This window comes from Odocoileus virginianus, chromosome 15 (assembly GCF_023699985.2).
Source record: "Odocoileus virginianus isolate 20LAN1187 ecotype Illinois chromosome 15, Ovbor_1.2, whole genome shotgun sequence".
NCBI lineage: Eukaryota > Metazoa > Chordata > Mammalia > Artiodactyla > Cervidae > Odocoileus > Odocoileus virginianus.
Window position 1 is genome coordinate 22,898,145 of NC_069688.1, and position 25,054 is coordinate 22,923,198.

Here is a 25,054-nt window from a genome sequence, read left to right on the forward strand (position 1 = left end):
GACTGCATCGGTGACTTAAAGAAAAGTTGTCCCTGTATCTTACCCGTCTGCCCGTTCTGCAGAGCCTGCGTGGGAGTAGGTGCCATCTCCCTGGGCTTCAAAACCTCTGAAGCCGGCGGAGACTGGCTGAGACCAGAGACAGGACGTTTCCCCCAAACCCGGCCCCCAGCCTGGCGAGAACCCACTTTTCCCATTCAGCACCTCTGGCCTGGGAGCTTATAAAGTGCTACGGAAGAAGCGCTACAGGCCAACATACCTTGGTTCTGTTTCCAGCGCCCCACTAAAATGCTGCTTGGTGACCTCAGGCAAGTTACTTACCTACTCTGATCCTTAGTTACTTCCTCTGAAAACAGATGGAATTGGATCAAGTGACTGTTAATACTAAGGTCTTTTTCAGCTTTGATGGTCCAAGATGCTAATATTCTAGTTCCAGAGGATATGAAAATATAACACAGTCTCTTCCTTTAGGAAAAATTTATACTTATGTTGCAGGAAAGGGGACCCCTTCCAGGGCCTAAAGCTGGGCTCTGTCTAGTACTCGGAAATGAACTGTCCGAGGAGACACATCTGCTGACAAAGCAAGAGATTTTATTGGGAAAGGGCACCCAGGTGGAGAGCAGGAGGGAAGGGAACCCAGGAGAACTGCTCTGTCACATGGCTTGCAGTGTCGGGTTTTATGGTGATGGGATTAGTTTCCGGGTTGTCCTTAGCCAATCATTCTGACTCAGAGTCCTTCCTGGTGGTGCACCTCTTGTTCAGCCAAGATGGATGCCGAGAGAAGGATTCTGGGAGGTGGTCGGACATGTGGTGTCTCCTTTTGACCTTTCCCAAACTCTTCGGTTGGTGGTGGCTTATTAGTTCCGTGTTCCTTAGCAGGACCTCCTGTCATAAAACAACTCATGCAAATAGTTACTATGGTGCCTGGCCAGGGTGGGCGGTTTCAATCAGTGTGCTTCCCCTAACACTTACAGGGAAGAAGACCGAGGAGTAGAAAACAAATGCCTCAAGCTGTTTCTCATATGACAACCCAAAAGCTAATACAGCGTGGGTTTAAAAGATGCAGTGCTTATTAAGAGTTCTCCAAGTGCAAGGCATTTAAAGCACTTGACTAGGAATGGATAACAACAGTCAGATAAAAGAATGAACAGTCTTGGCTGTTTCCAAAAACTTTATATATAAACACTTTTTTGAAAGAAAAAAGAGTATATTTATAGTAAGGGATATAAATGTAAAAGATTACAACACACCACAGCACCAGAATGGAGAAACGGAGTGTTATAAAGAAGATTGAGACAGAACTATAGCCGCCATCGGAAAAGGAAAAAATAATGTCTTTCATACATCATTTGGATTATAGCTAGAACAGGAAACAAGGCAAGAGTGATCAGGTGATTTTTGTTGTTGTTGTTGTTATTGTTCTAGGTCAAGACTCAACAGTCCAAATATGTTCATAGTGTCATTGATGACACCCAAATCCTATTTTCTATTAAGTACTATCATTCACTGCCATCTAGTGTTGAGCAGATGAATTTTTTTTTTCTATACCATATTTCCTCAATTCCTTTCCCCGCCCTAAGTATTAGGTTAAAGTGAGCATGCAAATTATCTCTCCTGAACATCCAGTCTTATGTATGTGAAAATTCCTGTGTTTTTCCCCTGCCCCCAGCCAGGCAAGCCCTGCTGCTCAGAGGCTCTGTTTATTTTTTGTTCATCTTCCCCGGACCTCCATCATTGGCTCCAGCCTCTGCCCATGGATTTTTCCTTCAGATGCCATAATCTCATAGGACTTGATGGGCAGAACAGTCTTAGCAGAAAGAGAAAGTCTATAACTCACAAATAAATTGGAAAGATGACTAAGAAAAGTGCTCCATTAAAAAAAAAAAAGAAGAAAAAACCCCAAATCAAGAGAAGCCTTTTACCTTTCTGTTAAATACTTGAGTTACAAACACTCTGAAATATTTTTTTTAAACTGACTAAAAGTTATTTAAGTAAACGTCAAGTTGCTTTCATGTTTGTCTTATGACTTTAGTAAACATGTATCTGGGCATAAACAGAAATGGCCTTTACTTCAAATATCTTCAGTTAAATTTGTCGACTAAAAGTCACAACTTGAAAGTAGAGAGTTGCTTTATTTGGTGGGACTGGTTAGGGTATGGAGATAGTATCTCACTAGCTCTGAGAATACTGCTCCAAGGAAGTGGTGGTGGGGGTTGGGGCAGGGGTGGGGTGGGGGGCTGGAGAGTCAGGCTATATACCAGTTTGCAACAAAGGTAGCAGGTAGTCTGGACATCAGAGATAAGGTATCAAGGAATTTAGCTTTCTGTGTATGGGAAGATGCAAGCCTCTGGGCTCACTGAACTCATTCCTTTCATATGCACCTCCGCTATCTGGGGCCAATCCTGTTTCCCTGATCACCTTAAGAGTGGTAGATATGGCAGCCTCTGGCATCTCCCCGTTCCCCGCCCCCTCACCCCCTCAGTTCCTCAGTAATCACTGTGGGGATTGGTGGCATCTTCTGGATTGTAAATTTGGGAGTCCTCATTCACATTTGGAGGCCAGAAATGGCTGATGGCTGTGACATTTCTTATTTATTGATATGGAGGAGATATTTTCATTTCACAATTTGTTCGAATTCCCCCATTTTATTTCAAACTATCTCCAATTGCTCAGTAAAATTCATATTACAGTTGTTTTAGTGAAATCATTTAAACAACAAAATCGACACAATATAAAAATTTGATTACTTAGAGTAAAAAGAGAATAATTCACTCACAATATTCAAATTTAAATCATTTGTATTCATAAAACAGTATCTTAAGAATCAGAATTCTATCAACCTTCCTTTTGAGTAATTTCTATAATCCCTATATAGAAATAAAACTGCAGTAGATTCAAAATCACATTTTGTAAGAGATAAAAATGACTGTTGTGTTCCTGAGTCTTCAGAAGTAAGCTTATCTGAAGGTTGAATTAATTTCTGTGCTGAGGATGTAGGGCTAGGAAAAGAAACAGTGTTAGTGGAAACATTTTATTAATATATTGTGAACAGAAGATGTGTTAGAACAGGAAAATCCCTTGTTCTAGTCACTTAGTTCATTCACTTTCTCTTTCCCCCTTTCCTTTTAGTAAAGCAGATTTATTATTTCTGAAGACGGAGATTTTCATCAGAAGCCTCTTTTTATTGTTGTTCAGTCTCTTAATTCGTGTCTGACTTTTTGCAACCCCATGGACTGCAGCATGCCAGGCTTCCCTGTCCTTCACTATCTCCTGGAGTTTGCTCAGACTCATGTCCATCGAGTTGGTGATGTCATCTAATCGTCTCATCCTCTGTCGCCCCCTTCTCCTCCTGCCCTCAGTCTTTCCCAGCATCATAGTCATTTCCAGTGAATTGGCTCTTCACATCAGGTGACCAAAGTATTAGAGCTTCAGCTTCAGCCTCTGTCCTTCCAGTGAATATTCAGGGTTGATTTCCTTTAGGATTGACTGGTTTGATCTTCTTGCTGCTGAAGGGACTCTCAAGATTCTTCTCCAGCACCACAGTTGGAAAGCATCAATTCTTTTGACACTCAGCCTTCTTTGTCCAACTCTCACATCTGTACATGACTACTGGAAAGCCTCTTTTATGGCTCTGTTAAGCTACTCTTCATTCTTCTGACATATTCAAAAGGCTGTTTTGGCTGAAGCCACTTGAGACTAACTGATGTTGATATAGCTTCTCCAATCTGGAGTAACTCTTTCTGTAATGTCCATCGATTAGTTCAAGAGTCAGTCATTTACTGGGCTCAGTGTGCTCAGGCACTAGTTGTGATTGGACCTTTCTATACCAGCTTGAGAGCCTGGGGTCAAATTTTCAGGAAGTTTGCAAATATCTTTCTCTCTCTTTTTTTCCCTTGCTGTTGATTCCTGAGGTTATGAGAGCAGGAAGACAGATTACTAACTAGTTCTTTTTTGCTTCATCATATTGGTGGCCATGGACCAGCAGGTACTGAACTTGGGAGATGAGCAGAGAATTGGTGGTCTAAGTCCCGTCACATTAGCTTAGAGGAGAAAAGGAAAGAGAGAACTCTGGGAGTGGATGCACTAGGCTGTACGAAGATCTTAACTCGGAGATAAAGTAGCCTTTATTTGTGTTTTTCATTTTTTGGCCACAAAGCATGTGGGATCTTAGTTCCCCAACCAGGGATTGAACCCATCCCCTCTGCATTGGAAGTGTAGAGTCTTAGCCACTGGCTTACCAGGGAAGTCCCAAGCCTTCTTTATTAACTTTATAAACTTCCAAAGTTCTTCCTTAAGAACATTCTACTTGTAGGGAAGGATGTGGTGATGGGCTGCACCATATCACAGTGCAGTCAGAAAAATTGCTGCTACCTTTACCATAGGAGAAGCCTAGGTAGGCTTCTCTCCATTATTTAGACATTCTGACCTAAGTGTGAGTAAAATCCCTTGACCCAATAACTGGCTCACAGTTGAAATGGGAATGGAATGATTGAAAATAAACCATAGTAAATTCTTGAGTAAAAAGAGAAATAAATATGTAGAGTGTCATAAAGCTAAATAAATTTGGTTTCCAGAAAATTGTGCTGCTCACCATGGGTTTTCAGCTATTATCCCATGCCCTATCCATGTCCAAGAAGAAAAAGAAGGCCTTTCCTGGGATATGATATTAACTAGTTTCTAATGTACTGTCTCAAGAGTGCTTTTCTGTTTAACACCTTATCTCTTGCACAGCGTTGTACCATTTCAAAAACCTGATTAAGCCAAGTTGTCTCTGCCTTTTACTAAGACAGCCTCCCAGTGGCTCAGTGGTAAAGAATTCACCTGAATGCAGGAGACAAGGATTTGATCTCCGGGTTGTGAAGATCCTCTGGAGAAGGAAATGGCAACCCACTCCAGTATTCTTGCCTGGGGAATCCCATGTACATAGTCCATGGGGTTACAAAAGAGTTAGTGACTAAACAACAACAGCCTCCTGGGGAATGTTTCTAAGTTTCATGTCTTCCCCAGGTGATGTACCTGGCATTAGAAATGGCACAACACTTTAAGGAGCTGCGTTCTTCAAACAGGTGTTAAAATTTTGTGATTTTTCTCTTCTAATTTGTGGTAGAAATTGCTGGTTGACTGCTGACATCCATTAATCCATTCTTTCAAAGAATAGCACACAGCTACATGGAGTAAGAACTGTATTTCTCAACTTCTCTCAAAGCAAAATGTAGTCATTTTGCGAAATCCAAATATAATAGAATATATGTAGTATAATACATACAGATCTTAGGAATCTTCTTTAAGAGACCATTGCTGCAGTCCTTTATCCTGTTCCTTCCTGCAATCCACAGTCTAGAACCTTGGATGCCAACATTTTGGACCTTGAAGACAAGGGTTGGATGATGTGCAAAGGATTCTATGGAGCAAGGTGGCTATACTAGCCCTGTACTCCTTACCTCTAGCCTTTATGATGACACAGAGAAATCAACCTTTGGTTTATATCATTTTAACTTTAAACTTTTCATTTATAGGTGTTATTTTGAGTTTTGCTCTTATAAGCAGATCTGTTACAAGGTGAATTTTATCCCCCGTGAAATTCGTATGTTGAAGTTCTAACCCCCAGTGCCTCGGAATGTGACCTTATTTGGAAACAGAGTCATTCAGATGTAATTACAATGAGGTCATAAGGTGGGCTTTAATCCAAAATGACTGATGTTCTTACAAAAAGGAGAAATTTGGACACAGACATGTACAGAGGGAGAATCCCATGTGAAAATGAAGACACAGATCTGGATGATGCTTTTACAAGCCAAAGAAGGCCAGTCATCAGAAACTAGGTGAAAAGCATGGAGAAGATCCTCTCTCATAGCCCTGAGAGAACTAACTCTGCTGATACCTTGATCTTGGACTTCTAGTCTCCAGAATTGTTACAGAATAATTTTCTTTTGTTGAACCACCAGTTTGTGGTACTTTGTTATGGCAGCCCTAGCAAACTCATACACTGTCCTAACCAAAGTCTGCATAAAATAACCAGGACAATAGCCTTACCATTCAGATAATAGGAACAACATGATCTGCATGCCCACTGGAACGTCTATCATAATCTCTTAGCAGTTACCAAAGAACAGTTTTGGCCAAATCTCCGTTTATCTGGCATGCCAAACCAAAGGAATCTGGTGACTGTCCCATGAAAGTACAAGTACTCTATCACCAGGAGTGTGTTAGCCACACCCAAATGTTAGTTTATTTTAGTTCCCACATAGAATACTCTCATTTCAGCGGAGCAGTTATCAGCATTTCAGTCAAAGTGTTATATTTCCCATCATTGACTCCTCCTTGTAGAATGAATACATGAATGAATGAGATGGAGTTGACTGACACTAACTGAAGGAATTATTATACATCAGAACTTTCCACTAAGCATTGGCTATATTGTCTAAAGGTAGGACTTCTAGAGTTGTATGTCGCTGGATTCAAATCCTAGCTCTCGTTTACTTGTCACATAATCTTGGAAAACATTTTGTAATCATTCCATACCTCAATTTCCCCATCTGTAAAATGCGGGAAACATAATAGTCATTTTCTTCCCAAGATTTATTTTTGATTTATTTATGATTTATTTTACATGAACTACTTAGAATGGTTCATGCCATGGTGTGCTGTTTGTACTGGCTCAGAAGGACTGAGAGGTTACATCTTTTCTGAATCTACAAATCTTCCCATCCCCATATTCGGTGATGTCATATTAGTAGCTTGCAGTAATTGGCCTTGAGGAGAATATTTACACCATGGAAACTGGCAAATATACATCAGAGGCTGGCTGGCCAGCGTGACTTTGATTAAAAACTACCTATTAGTAAGTTCTATATAAATGCTCACATTATTATTATTACTAGCCAGTAGGTACTCCTATTCCCTGCGGGTTTGAGAAGGCATTCTGCTAAGTAAATAAATAATTTTGAGTTAAACTAACACTTATAGGATTCCTTTAGAAGTTGATTACCTCAGGGGAATCACTACATACATTTGTGGTCTTTAGATCTTAATCCTTAATTCACTTGAAATTGATTTTTGGCTCCATGGAAGTAGGAACTGCATTTGCTTCTCTCATTGCTGTAGCCCCCACACCTACCAACAGAAAGCACTCATAAATATTTTTTAAGTGAATAAATAAATGAATTAAATTTTCAAAGGGCTTTCACATCTATTTCATCTTTTTCTTAGCTGTCAATAAGTCAAGATTTATCCCCAATGCATGGGTAAGGTAACTGAAATCCAAAGAAGTGTCTGATTGTTGTTTTGCTTTCTTTCATCACATTATGTCCATTGGTTCAGCATTTTCCAAAATATGTCCCATAGATTGTGAATTCTGAAGGATATTAATAGCTTCCATGTGACAGGGGATCCGTGGGTAGTAAATATCAAACTTATTATGTTATAAAAACAAAATATATTGGTTTGTTCACTACAGGTTTTATCAGAGCCTTTATTAAGTCAGTATGCATTATGAAACTGGAGTGGGGGTAGCTAAATATGAGCATTTCCTGTATTTGATTGTAGGTTTTTAAAATCATGTATGCAATAATAGTAGTGTGAAACAATCACTAGAGCAGTGCTTCTCTAGGCCAGAATACTAGAATGGGTAGCCTTTCCCTTCTCCAGGGGATCTTCCCAACCCAGGGATCAAACCCAGGTCTCCCACATTGCAGGCAGATTCTTTACCAACTAAGCTATCAGAGAAGCCCCTGAATCACCAGGGACCTTGTTAAAATGCAGATTCTGACTCAGTGGGTCTAGGTTGGGGCCTGAGACTCTGCATTTCTAAGAAGCTCCTGGAGGATGCCCATGCTGCTGGTCCAAAAGGCCATGCTTTTAACAGTAAGGCACTAGAACATTCCAGAATTAAGAGTCATCTAGCGTCTCAGTGAAAGAGTAGATGACACCCCTGGAACATATGCTATTCACCATGAGAACCAACTGTTGAAACAAGTGTCCTGTTTGGGGTGGGCACATGAGGGAATATGGGGGGTTCCCTGGTGGCTCGATAAATAATCCACCTACAATGCAGGAGATGTGGGTTCGATCCCTGAGTTGGAGAAAGGCATGGCAATCCATTCCAGTATCCTTGCCTGGAAAATCCCATGGACTGAAGAGCCTGATGGGCTATAGTCCATAGGTTTGCAAGGAGTTGGATATGACTGAAATGACTAAGCATGCATGCACAAGGGAATATGGAACAAACCCATATGAAGAGTAAGATTTGGAGGGAGCAGAGGGCAAGACTAAATTTTGGTAGCATGAATAGGGCAGGTCTCATTCAGCTAAAGTTTAGATAGTAGATTAACTGGGGAAGGGACACAGGGAGGAATCAGTAATCTCTCAATTGGCATATGGATTAAAATAGCTTCATTTTTGTCAATAAAAATCAGATAAAAGAGGAAGAAAGCCAGACCCAGGAACAGTTCAGATTTAGTTATTATTTTCTCTCTCTACTCACAAACTCAAATTCCAAGGGTTATAAACTCTTTACTATCTTAAACTTTTAAAACTCTGATTTATTAGGCAAAATGGGATTTTAATGTCAGAAATTGGAAGGGGGAAAAAATGGGCTGGGATCAAAAGAGGTTAACCTTGGGTCAGATGAGGAAGTAATACTAAAAATTATAATCAAGAGCCTAAAGGTTTCTTAAACCCTCCTGTCTCCAAAGACCCATCTTTCTGACCAGGTCCTCTTCTAGTCTGGGAACCTAATTTTGGCACCTGAGTTACTCCAGCAGCTGCTACTCTCTGCCACAACCTAGCAGACTCTTCTCTGCTCGTTCCTCGGCAACTATGTTTTAATAACCTTTGTGGGTCACACAATTCATAAACGTAGAGCTGGGATTAGGCTAATGGAGGTGTGATAAGATTCTCCCGCAGTATTTCTATCAATGATTCATGACTACCAGGTATGGCTTGACACATTTTGATAACTCACTTGAAACAAAAAGGTTAATAACTCATGACTTCCTAATAGATCAAAACTTTTATCAGTGTAAAGCAATGTATTTTTCTAATTTTAAATTTTTCCCTTGAATTCTTTGTGCTAAGTTCATTTTGTCCTCCTGTTGCTTACATTTTCACTTTTACTTTGCTCATCTTTCTATAATGCTGTTTTAGATTATTCTCTAGTTAATTAAATTTCTTAACCCAAATGGAGAGTATTTTTGCTTTTACTAATGTTTATATCTGTTGTCAGAATTGATAGATTTTATTATTTTTCTGTTGTTTATGACTTTGGATTTTTGTGGGTCTCAATGTTTTCCTTTTTTAATGCTTTGATTATATTGTTTGTTTTTGCTTATTTTCTTCTCTATTTTAGTGCATTGATATGTATTTATTCTGTTTAAATTATAGTAGTTACTTAAAAATTTTTCAAAAATAATCTAACCTATATTTCTTTAGTTTCAAACGTCACACTTTAGTCACAAATGGCACACTATCTTTAACTTTGATTTGAGTAGAATCAACTCTTTGCTAAAATTATGTGTGAGGCAGTATTTGTCTCCTGATCACCATGCATAGCTGTGAAATGCAAATGATTTGACCTTTTTTACAGTTACCAGAGCTGTCAGTGATCAATACAGAAGATATTGATATAATCTACAGTTATATTGCACTGGCTTGATCTTTGAAACCTGTACAATGGAAATTTACAAAGAGGTTCGTCACTTTCACATAAACATCTGTGTCCTGTGTTGTATACATACATGTTATGTACATGTTATGCTGTTCTTGATCTCTTGAAACATTTGTTAATAAGTAAGGTTTCATAAATGTCCCTTTTTCCAAAGTATGGAACATGCTTAGGCATGGTCAGTTATTTTGAGTTTTAAAACATCATAAAACAACTATGTGTGCCCAGTAGGACCTCAGAAAGCATTCTTTTCTTTGTGTTTCGACCCTGTGTTTTATTGTTCCTGTCTTATCTAGTGAAATTGTCGTACACGTCAAATGTACTCCTCATTATGGTGAAAAATGAAACAAAAGGTGCTTTTTTTTCCATTACCTTATATCCTGAAATAGCCAAAATATATACACACGGCACCAGAAGAACAGAAAGTTTGCCTTTTTCTGACTTGTTTTTAAAGTGCAGTGCAGACAGGCTAATTCCAGCTGGGATTTCTGTGGGTCACAAGTGTCATTAGCTGTGCAGGGTTGAAGCCCCTGTCTGGGGCTGACTCTAGAATATTTACATGGTCAGGTTAAGCTGGAAGTGTATTTTTGTTTGTGTTGCCTTAAATCATCTTCTTTGAAGGGTATGATAGCTGCTAAATGACTAAGTAGTTGTGTTTTTCTTTTTGTCAGTGACACTTTCTTTGTTTAATTCAAAAGCATCTGATCCACATCTCAATAAAAAGTTTCAGGTTACACACACAGAATTCTGTATATGAGCACAAGAGCCCCAGTGTGTAGTTATAGTTTGCCATGTACTCATCTGATCTGTATCATTTGAAATGCATTGTTTAAATCTGATTTTACATTTCAGAAATTATCTTCAGTAGTAACTCAGTATATTCACTTGTGAATAGTTCATAGAATGTCACTTTTCAAAATACAAAGATATGTGTATATATATCCATGTGAGCTTAAATTCTGCAGCCAATTACTTTTTCTGATTCTCTGTGTATGTATGCATGCTGTCACAATTCAGCTGTGTCTGATTCTTTGAGACCCTATGGACTGTAGCCCACCAGGCTCCTCTGTCCATGGGATTCTCCAAGCAAGAATACTGGAGTGGGTTGCCATGCCCTCCTCCAGGGGATCTTCTCAACCCAGGGATCAAACCCACATTTCCTGCATTGCAGGTGGATTCTTTACTGCCTGAGCTTCCAGGGAAGCACTACTCTGTGTATGTAATATTTTTCCATGATAATAGTTTCCTTAGATATTTTTTAAAAAGAAAATATTAACAATAACAAAAAACATTTAAAATTGTACTTATTTTTGTGAATGCCATTTTTTAAATGAATGATTTAATCAAAACACCCATATTGACTTTCCTCATTCATCCTTTCCCAGGAGGTAAGGAACTGAATCTTAGGAAACATTTTACCCAAGCGGTAGAGCTGCACCCAACCACAGAGGCCTTCCCCGCATTGTTTGCTTTAGTTACTTGCTTTTCAAATTATAAACAACCTTAGAAACTAAAAAATAATTTTTCAAACAACTTAATACTTTTTTGGCCCTATTTTATCCTGTTTAAAATTGGATTTCAATTTTTGTGTACTAGTCTTGGGAAAAACCAGAAGCACCAATTCAGCTTTTCACAGATAACTTCTCTTGCTGAATCTCCATGTGCAAAGAACAGCAATGAAGCCCCGGGTAGTATATTGATGGCAAGGAACTTGCCACATTTTGATGTTTCTTATAAACCTCTCTCTCTCTCTCTCTCTCTCTCTCTCTCTTTCTCTCTCCCTCTCGTGTGCCTCAGTCCTGTCCGACTCTTTGTGACCCCATGGATTGTAGCCCGCCAGGCTCCTCTGTCCATGGAATTTTCCAGGCAAGACTACTGAAGTGAGTTGCCATTTCCTCCTCCAGGGGATCTTCCCAACCCAGGGATCGAACCCTTGTCGCTTTCATTTACTGCTTTAGCAGGCAGATTCTTTACCATTGCACCGCCTGGGAAACCCTAGGATTTAAAATGTCAGTAATAAACATACGTCAAAATATTTTCACAGAATTTAGCTTTTTCTCTCACTGACTTTTCTTCAGAGTTTAAAAAAAAATACTGCCTTAAAAACTACTTAAATGGAAACTACTTAAAAAATGTAGCATTTAAAAAAATTAGACCAGTCACATAGGTGGTATACTTCTACACTTCATTTTATGAAATTAACATAGTCCATGTTTCAAAGTTCTGTGGATTGTCATTCATCAGTTTATGGAAACTTCCCAAATCCCTGATTTTCTCCCATTTTTTGGCAGTGTCACTTATCAGCTTGGGTCAAATCCATTTCAAGGCAGCACAGCAATTGTAGGAAGGTAGAGTGTGCAGACAGGGCTTGTGTGCTGAGTGGTGAGACTACAGTGATTTGAATGAAAAAGGGCCCCTTCATTTCTCAAGAACTAAGAAGGAAGGACAGTATTGACCATTAGACTCCAGGCAGCACTGTACCTGCTGCAGAACTGGGGTTCCACTCCTCTGAGTAGAGGGACAATTTGGATTAATGCATTTCTCATCTTAAATTTGGAAGATTACATATATTTTGCAGATTTTTATTTGGTAAGGTTTTCAAAGTGACACTGCATGGTGGGAACTGCAGATGTTTTTACAGACAGTTCAGTGTTGTAGTTCTGGGGACTTCCCTGGTTTCCGTGACATACTCAGCATTTGAGGCAAAACCCTCGAGGCCATCAGGCTGTCTGATGATCAACTGTCTCTGCTGGGGCGGAAGAGACTTTGAGTCCCTAGCTGAAGACTGCAGTTGGGCTTACTGGTTTCCTTCCTTCAGAGGACCTGATCTGTATCTCAATGGCTGAGGATACCACCCTGTGTCACAGTAAACTTGCAACTTGCTGGTTTATCTGGCTGTGAACATAAGAGATGTGGTTTCAATCCCTGGGTTGGGAAGATCCCCTGGAGGAGAGCATGGCAACCCACTGCAGTATTCTTGCCTGAAGAATCCCATGGACAGAGGAGCCTGGTGGGCTGTGGTCCATAGCGTCGCAAGAGTTGGACACGACTGAAGCGACTTAGCACACAGCACAAAAGCTCATGTGTCTGCCTGAGGTGTTCTGAAAGCAAAGATGTCTGCACTCTTCAACCCCGCTTTGGGTTTGTCTCTACTATGGTTTCTTCAGACAACTTTGGCTTCTTCAGAATCAAAGCTTTGTGTCTGTACAGAATGTGGCTCTTGAGTGAGTTGGATGGAGTTTGCCTTTACTGAGTCAATTTGTAGCTACTTGATTTGTCTCCCATATGTTCCTCTTTTTGTCGAGGTCCTTAAATGGGGATTAAACTGAGGATCCTGCTTTGTCCCTGGACCACGCCCACAGAAGGTCCTAATGAATTAGAGTTCTGAGAACAATTGTCTGAGGGGCTATAGCAGAGTTGGTTGTTTTCTCACAGATTCCTGAGCTTCAGTATTGCTTCACAATTAGATTCTTGCAGCTTGTGTAGAAAGTGCTTGTGAGACCCTCCCTTCAGGTTTTGCTAGTACTGACATACTGTCCTTCCTTTCAGGAGCCATAATCATCCCTCTCTTCCTTCCCTTCTCAACCAGTTTTAAAAACAGCTGAACAACAGCTGAAGTTGTAATTTTCTCTTCCTAGAGTTTTCTTCCTCAACGTGTGTGCTTAGTCACTCACGTCTGACTCTTTGCGGCCCCATGAACTGTAGCTCACCAGGCTCCTCTGTCCATGGGGATTCTCCAGGCCAGAATACTGGAGTGGATTGCCATGCCTTCCTCCAGGGGATCTTCCCAACCCGGGGATCAAACCCAGGTCTCCCACATTGCAGGTGGATTCTTTACCATCTGAGCCCCCAGGGAAGCCCAAGAATACTAGAGTGAGTAGCCTATCCTTTCTTAGGGGATCTTCCTGACCCAGGAATTGAACTGGGGTCTCCTGCATTGCAGGCGGATTCTTTACCAGCTGAGCTACCAGAGAAGTATTAATACAAGATTAATGCAGATTAACACAGTGAAAAAAAGGCAGAAAAGTGGTATTTCAGTGTTTCTTCCACAAGTTAGAGGAAAATGATTCAACTTCTCTAGGACAAGAATTAACAGAATAGGGGCACTACACTGCTTTTCAGAGCCAGGCTGGACCAGTTTTCTTACAGTATCTCTCAGGCTTATAGTGTTTATTATTTTCCCTGATTTTTATTATTTATGTATTTATGTTCATCGAGCATCTGTTATTATTACTCAAAGCCCTGTGCCAGAAACTACACAGGATAAAAAGAAAAATGAAAAAAGAAACAGGATGGAATTCTTTAGATTGCTTGAGGCTATTCATAATAGTCAATCACTGACCTCAAGAGTCTACCCCCTAGTGGTCAGTGCAACAGACAGAAGTGGCAAAGGAGAAATACAGTCTCCAGTTCAAAGGAGGCAGGGAGCACCATCTCGGGGCATTAGGAGACTTCTAGGTGGAGATGCCATTTAAATTGAAGTGGAAAAAAGTTGGAGAGAGGAGACAGAGGCCATTCTGGGTGGAAGAGAGACTTTTTTTCCCCATTTATTTATTTCATTTATTTTTATTTATTTATTTAATTTTATTTTTTCCATTTATTTTTATTCGTTGGAGGGTAATTACTTTACAATATTGTAGTGGTTTTTGCCATACATTGTCATTTATTTTTAAATTGAAGAATAATTGCTTTACAATGTTATGTTGGTTTCTGTCGTACAACAATGTGAATCAGTCATAAGTATACATATGTCCCCTCCCCCTTGAACCTCCCTCTCATCCCCGACCCCATCCCACCCCTCTAGGTTGTCACAGAGCACCAGCTTGAGCTCCCTGTATTATACAGCTTCTTCCCATTGTTGTTGTTCAGTCGTGTTTAACTCTTTATGACCCCATGGACTGCAGCACACCAGGCTTCCCTGTCCTTCACTATCTCCCTGAGTTTGCTCAAACTCATGTCCATTGTGTCGGTGATGCCATCCAACAATCTTATTCTCTGTTGCCCCCTTATCTTCCTGCCCTCAATCTTCCCCATCATCAGGGTCTTTTCAAATGAGCTGGCTCATTGCATCAGGTGGACAAAGTATTGGAGCTTCAGTATCAGTCCTTCCAATGAATATTCAGGCTGGATTTCCTTCAGGGTTGACTAGTTTGATTTCCTTGCTGTCCAAGGGACTCTCAAGAGTCTTTTCCAGCACCACAGTTTGAAAGAATCAGTTCTTTGATGCTCTTCCCATTAGCTATCTGTTTTACATATGATAATGTATATGTTTCAATTCTACTCTCTCAGTTCGTCTCAACCTCTTCTTCCCCTGCTGTGTTCACAAGTCTGTTCTCTGTTGTTTTTTTTCATAATATATATTGTCACTCAGCACTTGACCTGTTTGTATGGCAGTGTCTGGGAATGTGTGTGATGGAGGAAGGGGGAGGACACCACTGTGTCCATCTCTGGAGCAGAGATGAGTCCTCTGTGGGGGTGTACACCATGACGGTGAGCAGCTGTCAGGAGTTCTTACTAACTGGACAGGGGGCAACTCAGTTATGTCCTGCAGACATAATGTCCAATGGAAAGAAGTAAGCAAGAGAACAAGAAGTAAGTAAGAACAAGAAGTAAGAAAGAGAGCATAGCAAATCACCCAGGTAAGTAAAAACACACCCCAAACTTAACACTGTTCAGCAAAACACAAAAATGCACACCCGGTCAAAGACATTCATTAAAGAGGGTGTTTCCTGGCGGGGGGAGTACCATGAGACTTGAGGCGAAGAGGAAAATGAAACAAGAGAGTGACTTTGAAAGATCAATGATGAGGTGTTGATCACACTTTGTACTGGACATCAAAAGAAAAAGGACATCTATGATGGAAGTGTTTTTGCAAATCTCAAAAACAAATGTATTAATAATAGAAAGGCTCACACAATAATCCCTGGGGTGACTATATAGATATTTATTATCATCAGCAGGAAACAAAATATACAGAAATAACAGATGCTACATATAGTGAAATTCATGTATAACAGAAGGTCTATTAATTGGGGCCTCATCTCAAAGTGACTTCAGGTGTGTTAGGAGCAGCCTGAAGGTGGGGAATTTATTTGGTGGGAATAGAGCACACAGAGTTCCATGCACAGAGTTTTTCAACACAGAGTTTTAACACCAAGTGGTGGGATCTCATACAATACTTCATTGTCTAATGCATGGCCCTACTGTAAATTATTAAGCAGGGATCCAGTATTGACATTTGTATTCTAGCTTAATAGTTATTACACATATTACTCCTTATCATTACAATGTGTGTTCTAGTAATTGAGCTTTCCACCCACTCAAATAATTCGAGGTAAAGTCCAACCTGAACTTATTAGCAAGGATAATCCCTGTACATAGTGACTGGCAGAAAATATGAAGAGAAACAGAGTCTACCTTTTATATAGAATACAGGAACCATGATTTCATGTATAGTGAAATCAGAATTACATTTCTGCTTTTTTCTTCACTCTTGCCAAATTGGAATGTAGACCCAGTAAGTCACATAACCCCCCCACCCGACCATCAGGAACCGGTTGCACGGTTGGACAACTGATACTCAAGGACTGTGTGTTTTTGCCTTTACTGCTCTCAATACACAATTCCATTTGCTATTCCTTTGTTCTAACTGCTGTTTCTTAAACCTGTCTTGAAAAGAACTGTGGTAATCTTCATCCTCTGTCTCAGAGATGATTTCCATCTTCTGAATGATGAGTTTAATAAGCTCATGCTGTTTTTCCAGAAGAGAACCGAGATCCTTCAGCCTGAAAGGAAACACATTTCATGGGTTAATTTTCAATTATCCTTTCAATCCTTGAGTACAGGAAGGCTATGTACTGGGTTCTAGATCAGATTAACTGTACCAAGGGCTTCCCTGGCGGCTCAGATGGTTAAGAATCTGCCTGCAATGCAGGAGACCCGGGTTCAATCCCTGGGTTGGGAAGATCCCCTGGAGAAGGAAAATGCACTCCACTCCAGTATTCTTGCCTGGAAAGAATATGGACAGAAATCCCATGGACAGAGAAGCCTGGCAGGCTACAGTCCATAAGGTCTCAAAGAGTCCGACTTGACTGACTGACTATCACTTTGACTTTCAGTAGTCATGATCCTCTTAATGAATACATATTTTAAAAGTTTAAGTGGTTCTCCCAAGTTAAATTTTCATCCCCATTTTAAAGATTAAAACACAGTTTCACAGGCATGTTAAACGCCTTGCCTAGGGTCGTGCAGTTAGAAAACAGTTGAGTAGGTCTTTGAAAGCAGGTAAATTAGCCCTGAAGCCCTCATGCTTCACCACTGTACACTGCATAGTTTCTCCAGGGATCCTCAAAGCGTCTAGAGTTTTGATGTAAGAATTCAGACAGCTGATGAAGAATGCAGTTTAGGATACTGTTAGGCAAAATGATTTGTCAGTAGCAGCCAATCAGTTGTTGGGTCTAAAAAGAAGCAGTCTCAAAATTCTCAGTATACTAGCCACATCATCAATTAAAGCATGACAATATAAATAAACACAATTAGACAACAGAGACTTTTACTGTTCATCATTATTTAGAGTGTTAAATTTTTCAAATACAGATAAAAGGAAAAATACATACCGGTACTTTTGCTTCATTATTTCTGTTTCTAAAGATGTATCAACATTTGGTATTTCTTGTCTTGTTTCGTGGGGGCAAAAGATATAATGAAATACACCACGCTATGGGATAAGAGATTAATAGTTATTCAGGTAGAACTCCGTTCAGGAACTAGTTCCTGAACAGGTGCCATGAGTCAGCTACAAGGTGGGCATGCCAGCACAAATATTCAGAGACGCAATCATGGCCCTCAAAGGAGTTCACAGCCTCTGGATAGAAACAGACAAATACAAACAGCCACAAAACGAAGTCACACATGTAACTGAGGGATCTATAAGATGTATAGTTAACATAGAAGATGGAGTAAACTGGAATAGGGGATTGCTTAGGAAAAGGTGTGACCGAACCATATTATATTTTCTCATTAAAAATGTCCAACACAAATAGTGGTATTCCACACATGATGGGTTCTTATTTTTCTCAAACTGTTCTGCACCATTATCCAACACAACTTAATGTCACATGGGGAAATTTCTGAAATACAGTTTTTTTTTTTAAATTTAGTGTCTTTTTTCTTATTTATTTATTTTTATTGAAATGAAGTTGATTTACAATATTAATTCTTGCTGTACAGCTAAGTGATTTGATTATACCTATATATACATTCTTTTTTAATATTCTTTTCCATAATGGTTTATCATAGGAATTTTTGCTTTTCTTAAATATTTTTAAAATTTATTTATTTTTAATTGGAGGATAATTGCTTTACAATATTGTGTTAGCTTTTTAATGTCTTTTAAACCAGCAGTGCCCTGCAAAGGGCCAAGGGCAGGTGTGAAATGACCAGGAATGAGGTAATTGTAGCCATCCAGGCAAGACAGGATGGCCACTCGCACAGGCCACATGGGAAGTCAGGTGAGCCAAACGTGGGATCGATTGGGCGTGAGGGTGACAAAGGGAAAGGAGACGGACAACATCTCTCACAGGCAAATAAACGGTGCTGACATCCAATGAAACATGAAGGTCTGGAAAAAGATGGGATAGTTTCACCCTCTCCCTGTAGGGGATGTTGAGAGGAGGTGAAGCAAGAGGAGTAGAGATCATTAGTGCGCTTTGCATGAATTTGTTCCGAACAGCAGAATTTGAGGTACCTTGGAGACACACAGAGAAGATGTCATATAGACAGTTGGCTACAGGGGCCTGGAACTCAGTGAGCTCCAGGCCAGAGAATCAGCCGCTGAGCTTTCTGTGTTTCAGTGGTGATGGCAACCTCAGTTATGGGAGAAATCAAACAGAGAAACAATGCAGTGCAGAAGAAAGCCTAAGCCCATATGAGATTGACCTTATTATTTATAACTACATAACGGAAACTCAACCTATGAAGAACTCAGAAAGAATTAGAATCCAGTACTTCTGACTGTTAGTATAAGTTCCTTTTCCATTATAATGCAATAGCCTTGTTCAGTCTTTGACACTTTGTATATTTTCTGTAATGTACACTCTCCTTGTGTGTGTAAGTACCTGTGTATATATACACATGTATTCTATGTATGTACACACATATCTCCACATATATGTAAGTCACATGTGACTAGGAAGAACAAATGAAGTATACCTACACTGGTCCACCCACCTTTTACTCTGACTCGGAGGATGTGATACATATTTAACACGGAGGCTATGGATGAGCCACTCGGAAGACCGGAACTTTGCCCATAAACAGGCACCATTAGGGATAACACAATGAATGAATGTCAATATCATGTGATTGATGATGGTATTTGTCACATGTACTTACTAATATCCCTCTGCTGTATCTGGGTCTGTTGGGATACACGACGATAGATTTCTGATCAACTTTGTGTAGGAACCAGAGTGGCAGCTTCTTCTCCAAGCTGGTGTGAAGTTCCACCTAAAGTTTGGGATTTATTGACAAGAATCACTGACGTTCTTGGTCCAGCCTCTAACTACCTGGCTGGCCAAATGCTAACCTAGAAAGAGGCTCAGGCAATTACCCAATTTCTCTGCTGAGATTGTTGGGGGAAATCTTTTTCATGATTACTGACTCTCAGACTAGAGCAGGATCGCTACACTGACACAAAGAGCCGGCAGGGTGGGGTACCTCTCGGGGCTAAGACAATACCTGTATGAAATAACTGTGTTCTCAGAAATCAGCAGTGTTTATACATGAATAATTGGGGAGTCATTAGTAAGTTCAGTAAGTCATAATGAAATATAACACTTACCTGCATGGCAATTCTCTTCAACAGTGCATGTTTCTGGACCTCAGCAATGTCACCAACTGCCAAACCAATCTGAAGGACAACAGGGCAGCGAATCACTATTGGTTTAATGACTCATCTAAAAGTGCGTGTGTAGTCCCTTTGACTACAGTCAGAGTGGGCATGAAATTTACTAGCAGTGGCCTCAAGACACTGTGCTTACACACTGTACAGAAATCTGCAAAAGCCTGTAGACCTTTTTAACAGTGGTGGTCACATCAGTGGGTCCAGTAGTCATAAGTGTTCTTGTGAAAAGTGAGGGCACACAGATTAACCTGCAGATTAACACAGATTAACAGCTTAACTTAAAATGAAAATATGTTACTTTTGGACAGGACAGGGGTGAAGTGAAAGTCACTCAGCCGTGTCCGACTCTTTACGACCCCATGGACTACATATAGCCCATGGGATTCTCCAGGCCAGAATATTGGAGTGGGTAGCCTTTCCCTTCTCCAGGGGATCTTCCCAACCCAGGGATAGAAACCCAGGTCTCCCACATTGCAGGCAGGTTCTTTACCAGCTGAGCCACAAGGAAAGCCTGGGATTGGTATAACCATACAATATGGTTGCAAACTCCAGGAGTTGAGCACTTGAGGTAAACAAGAGTGACCTGACAACATGGAAAAGCTAAAACATTAAACTGAGGGAATGGAAGGAATTTATATCTTCCATATATTTTGGGAGGAAAAGGTACACTTTAAAGGTGAGTGAGGCACTGATAAAATCTCCCTCTAGAAATCCACGGCTAGGTAGAATTAAGTGAGGTAAGTTGTCAGCTCAGTTCTACTGAACCTGAATTAAATCAGCTACATTCACTCACTCTCTCATCACTTGTTAGGAACTTCACACCTGTCTATGCCAAATCAGCCTCGTACAGGTGGTAGCCAGAGAGAAAAAACCAGTCCGTGCTCTCAAGAAGCTCAGAGTCAAGTGAATTCCATGAGAGAAGGACTCTGTCTGCCCAGGACACCACTGTATGCCCAGTGCTTAGAACAGTCCATGGGATTGCAAGAGTCGGACACAACTTAGTGACTCAACAACAGCATGAATCAAAACATTAAGTAGTCTTTATTTTTTTTCTTTCCATCAACACTGCCTAGCACAGTCTCTGCTGTATAGTCAGATTCAGACAAAATGTACTGAATGTGTGCTTGTCCATTTAATTTATTTATCTATAAATATTTATTTCTATGGACAGTCACACATTCAGTAACAATTTTGCCAGCAAAGGCTCCCCATGGACCCGGAACTGGGATGTATTTCTGTCTGCATCAACCAAGATGCCTGTGGCCAGAGCAGACTCTCTGTGGAAGAGAACACTTGTGTCTGCTGAGGGCATCCAGGCTCTGACTGGCTCAGAGGTGGCAGCTGGATGCTGCCGATGCCCCCTGCATGAACGCCTCTTCCCCGCTTGAATCTCCAGGGAGTCAATGAGAAATTCTAGGGCAGAGATGAGGTCTTAATCCGCCACTCCATGAAGATCTCTGGCTAACCTCTGACCCTTAGCCCAGCTGCAAAGCAGCACCCACTGTTCATCATTACTTTATTACTCTGTCGATACTTCGTACTTCTTCACGGCATTTATCACCCCTGTGATGTCAGGCTACATATTTATTTGTTTACTACTCATCTTCATGACAAGTTTATAATCATGTCAGGGCTGGGTATTGGTCTGTTTTATTCACCACTGTTGGGCCTGTATCAGTGTCTGGCATTTTGGTAGGTTCTTGGTAAATATTTGCCAAATAGATGCATTTTAGCATCCCCCAACCTCACACTGCCTGGCTCGCCCCAGGTACTAATGAATGTTGAATAAATGAATTTTATAGCAATTCTTTTTCCACCTTCATGAAAGGAGACAAAAGAGGGTAAAAAGCATTTTCATTCTTAAATATCCCAAGTGATCTACCGACAGCAAACAGAAGGATAAATTACTTACAAGTAAATTCATGAGGACAATTGGGACGAACATGGTGAATGTGATAAGGTGTACAAAGGACAGAAATGGATACTTCAATTCATTCCTCAAATATGGCTCTAGGAAGGCATCATGATAATTGATGTCTCCTAGCATCATGCTGAAGGTCTGCATTATAGAAAGGAACGGAGAGCTGAAAGCATCCTGGGGAAAGATAGTAAGGGGAAAATGAAATTTAAAATGCATATAATGAAAAAAATGTTTTCTAGAGAGTGAAATGATAGAAATCACATTTAAAATACTTAAAAAAAAAAAGTCCTAAGAATATAGCTACTGAAATACAGTGATAAGAACTATTAATACTAATAAACTGGTGGTAAAGTCATCCAAAAGGCTTCCTTGGTGGCTCAGTGGTAAAGAATCTGCCTGCCAAACGGGAGACACAGCTTCATTCCCTGGGTCGGAAAGATCCCCTGGAAGAGGAAATGGCAACCCACTCCAGTAATCTTGCCTGAGAAATCCCATAGACAGAGGAACCTGGTGGCCTATAGTCCACATTGTCACAAAAGAGAGGTGGATGTGACTAAACAACAACAGCAACACGTCATCAGAAAGATTTTTTCTGCACATGTAACAGATCATCATGTACTAGACAAACTTTCTGACAATGGACAAAGTCATTGAGTAAGACTATACTTTTCCCTGTAATAAATATCATGTGAATGCTATTATATCAGATAAAAAATATTCAAATATTGTGAGGTTATTATGAATTTTGTACACCATTAAGATTTAAGTATAAATACATATTCCCAGTATTCACAGCAACAAAATCAATGACTCATGCAAATACCTCACCTGTATATTCAGGAGCACGTAAAAGCAGAGTCCAAAAGCCACAAGAAGGAAGACAAACACAATTGTCGATTTCAACAGAGTTTTCATGATCACCTCCAACATCACAATAAAAATTCCACACTTTTCAAATCTAGGGATATTTTGAAAATTACAACATTTACTCACTTTTCTGCTGAAACTGAATTTCATTTAGTTCAATAGTTATGAGGCACTAGGTACTAAGTTTCATAGATGAGATCACTGAGGCCCTCTACTTTCAGAAAGGGACATGAGAATTTGTGACGAGTCAAGCCTTCAATTTTCAAACTGTCAAACTGCTGTTTCTTTTGTTGTACTTCTTCCTAATGTTTATCTTGAACTGTTTTACCACTTGGCCACTGGAAATTATTTCATAGCTTCCCAGTATCAAAGATAATGCTGCCAATTGCTTACGGGCTTCCCAGGTGGCAAAGTGGTAAAGAATTCGCCTGCTAATGCAGGAGACGCAAGAGACATGGGGTCTATCCCTGAGTCAGGAAGATGCGCTGGAGAAGGAAATGGCAACCCACTCAGTATTCTTGCCTGGGAATTCCCGTGGACAGAGGAGCCTGGCAGACTACAGTTCATGGGGTTGCAAAGAGTCGGACATGACTTAGTGTCTACACAATAACAACAGCAAAGGATGTAGAAGTCATTCAAGCTGGTTTTACCTCTGAAGATACAATAAGAAGTTCATCCAATAGAGGAATATAGCAATTGCTCCACACTGCCACTGCACATATGCTGGTATCCTGATGAACAAGGGTGACACAAATATGATGCTGGTTGTGTAGATGATCCATTCAGCTGCATTGTCCTTATCCAAAAAGTAATTCCTTTTCTGGGGTTGAAAAGAATAAAGAATTACCACATGTACAACCTGAGACCTAGCAACTTATGGATGGTTATATATATGTAATCAGTAACAACATTTTTCTGGCATTACAGCTGGTGAGAAGTTTATGACCAAGGGGCTACCAGCTCTTGCCATCCCGGACTTAACTCAGAGTCTTGGGTACAGATCAGTATTAGAGGTGCCCCAGCCTCTCCTGCTGACCTGGCATTTTGGGAGCCTAAGCAGTTCTATAAGTTTCAAGGCTTTGCTCATAAAGTTCACTCCATCTTAAGGAAACTCCTGGGGGGCTGCAAGTTGTTTTAGTAATTCCTTTCTGTCTATAGAAGGACATGCACGTAGATTTCTCAGCAATGAACTAAAGCTGCCTCTAAGGAAGTTTGGGGCCTGTGCTAAGACTTAATTACCATAATGATTTGGTATCATCTCCTATTCTTAAATAGTTCATGTTTTGAATATCAGATTTCCTAGAGGGTAGACCATTTACATATCAATAAGGAGCTGTGGAGACCAAAATTAGTAGAGAAATCATACAACTTTACAGTTCAATATAAACTGTCATTTGTAATTCTCATCTTTAAAAAATAAAAATAAGGACAAGAGAGATTAAATAATATGCCCTAAATCATTTAAGAAATAGTGGAACAACACAGTCTTAACTCTCAGAATTTTGACAATTTAATGGAAATGTGTGTGTGTGTGTGTGTACTTGTGATGTATAGTATCAGACAAATGCAAAACACTGTTATTACTACCAACATTCTTTAATGCAAATATCCTTGTGCTTATAAAATGTAACATAGTAAATTCTTTCAGAAAATGAGGTGTTGTATAAAAGCTATATGACTTATAAAAAACACAAAATTATACCAAAAAATGAATAATAAAAGACTTTAAGCCTCCAAATTGACAGATAAATGATTGAAGCCATTTATCAACTACATCAAAGACCTACATATAATTTATATAAACCTTGTGTCTGATCTGAATGTGTGTTCACCTATTTAAAAAGACATTGTTTTTGTCTAGTTGCTAAGTCATGTCCAACTTTGTGAACCCACAGACTGTAGCTGGTCAGGTTCCCCTGTCCATGGGATTTCTCAGGTAAGCATAATGGAGTGGGTTGCCATTTCCTTCTCCAGGGGATCTTCCCATCTCAGGGATTGAACCTGAGTCTCCTGGAATGGCAGGTGGATTCTTTATCACTGAGCCACCTGTAAAAATTATGCAATAAAAAGTTTCCAAATTCCATTGTAATTTGAAATTTTATCCAATAAAATAAAGCATTCCTATTAGGAAAGCAATTAAAAGATCCATTTGAAATGGAGTCTTAAGCCAAATAAATAGTCACACCTAAAATTAGCTCTGTAAACAGTGACACTTAAAATTATCAAATTGAAAAAATCTGTGTGTTAGCAAAATATGAAATATATCTCAGAGAAAACACAGAGAAGTCTTTCAAAACTTCACTGGAGCTGGGTAGACACATCAGTTCAGTTCAGTTCGGTCACTCAGTCGTGTCTAACTCTTTGCAACCCCATGAACCACAGCACACCAGGCCTCCCTGTCCATCACCAACTCCCGGAGTCCACCCAAACCCATGTCCATTGAGTCGGTGATGCCATCCAACCATCTCATCCTCTGTCATTCCCTTCTCTTCCTGCCCTCAATCTTTCCCAGCATCATGGTCTTTTCCCAATGAGTCAGCTCTTTGCATCAGATGGCCAAAGTATTGGAGTTTCAGCTTCAACATCAGTCCTTCCAAGGAACACCCAGGACTGATTTCCATTAGGATGGACTGGTTGTATCTCCTTGCAGTCCAAGGGACTCTCAAGAGTCTTCTCCAACACCACAGTTCAAAAGCATCAATTC

General features: G+C 40.1%; 1 protein-coding gene across 1 annotated transcript in view; it reads right to left on the minus strand.

Moving 5' to 3' along the window:
• Nucleotides 1-15,587: 15,587 nt before the first annotated feature.
• TRPA1 (transient receptor potential cation channel subfamily A member 1) overlaps nt 15,588-25,054 on the minus strand; it is a 56,259-nt gene continuing 46,792 nt past the window's right edge. Inside the window, exons 21-27 of the mRNA XM_020907330.2 lie at nt 23,001-23,170; nt 22,312-22,441; nt 21,475-21,657; nt 19,500-19,568; nt 19,052-19,165; nt 17,275-17,375; nt 15,588-16,443 (exon numbers count right to left, since the gene is read on the minus strand). Coding sequence (XP_020762989.2) covers nt 16,239-16,443; nt 17,275-17,375; nt 19,052-19,165; nt 19,500-19,568; nt 21,475-21,657; nt 22,312-22,441; nt 23,001-23,170 — 972 coding nt within the window. The 3' untranslated portion in view covers nt 15,588-16,238. The remainder of the gene's footprint in view (nt 16,444-17,274; nt 17,376-19,051; nt 19,166-19,499; nt 19,569-21,474; nt 21,658-22,311; nt 22,442-23,000; nt 23,171-25,054) is intronic.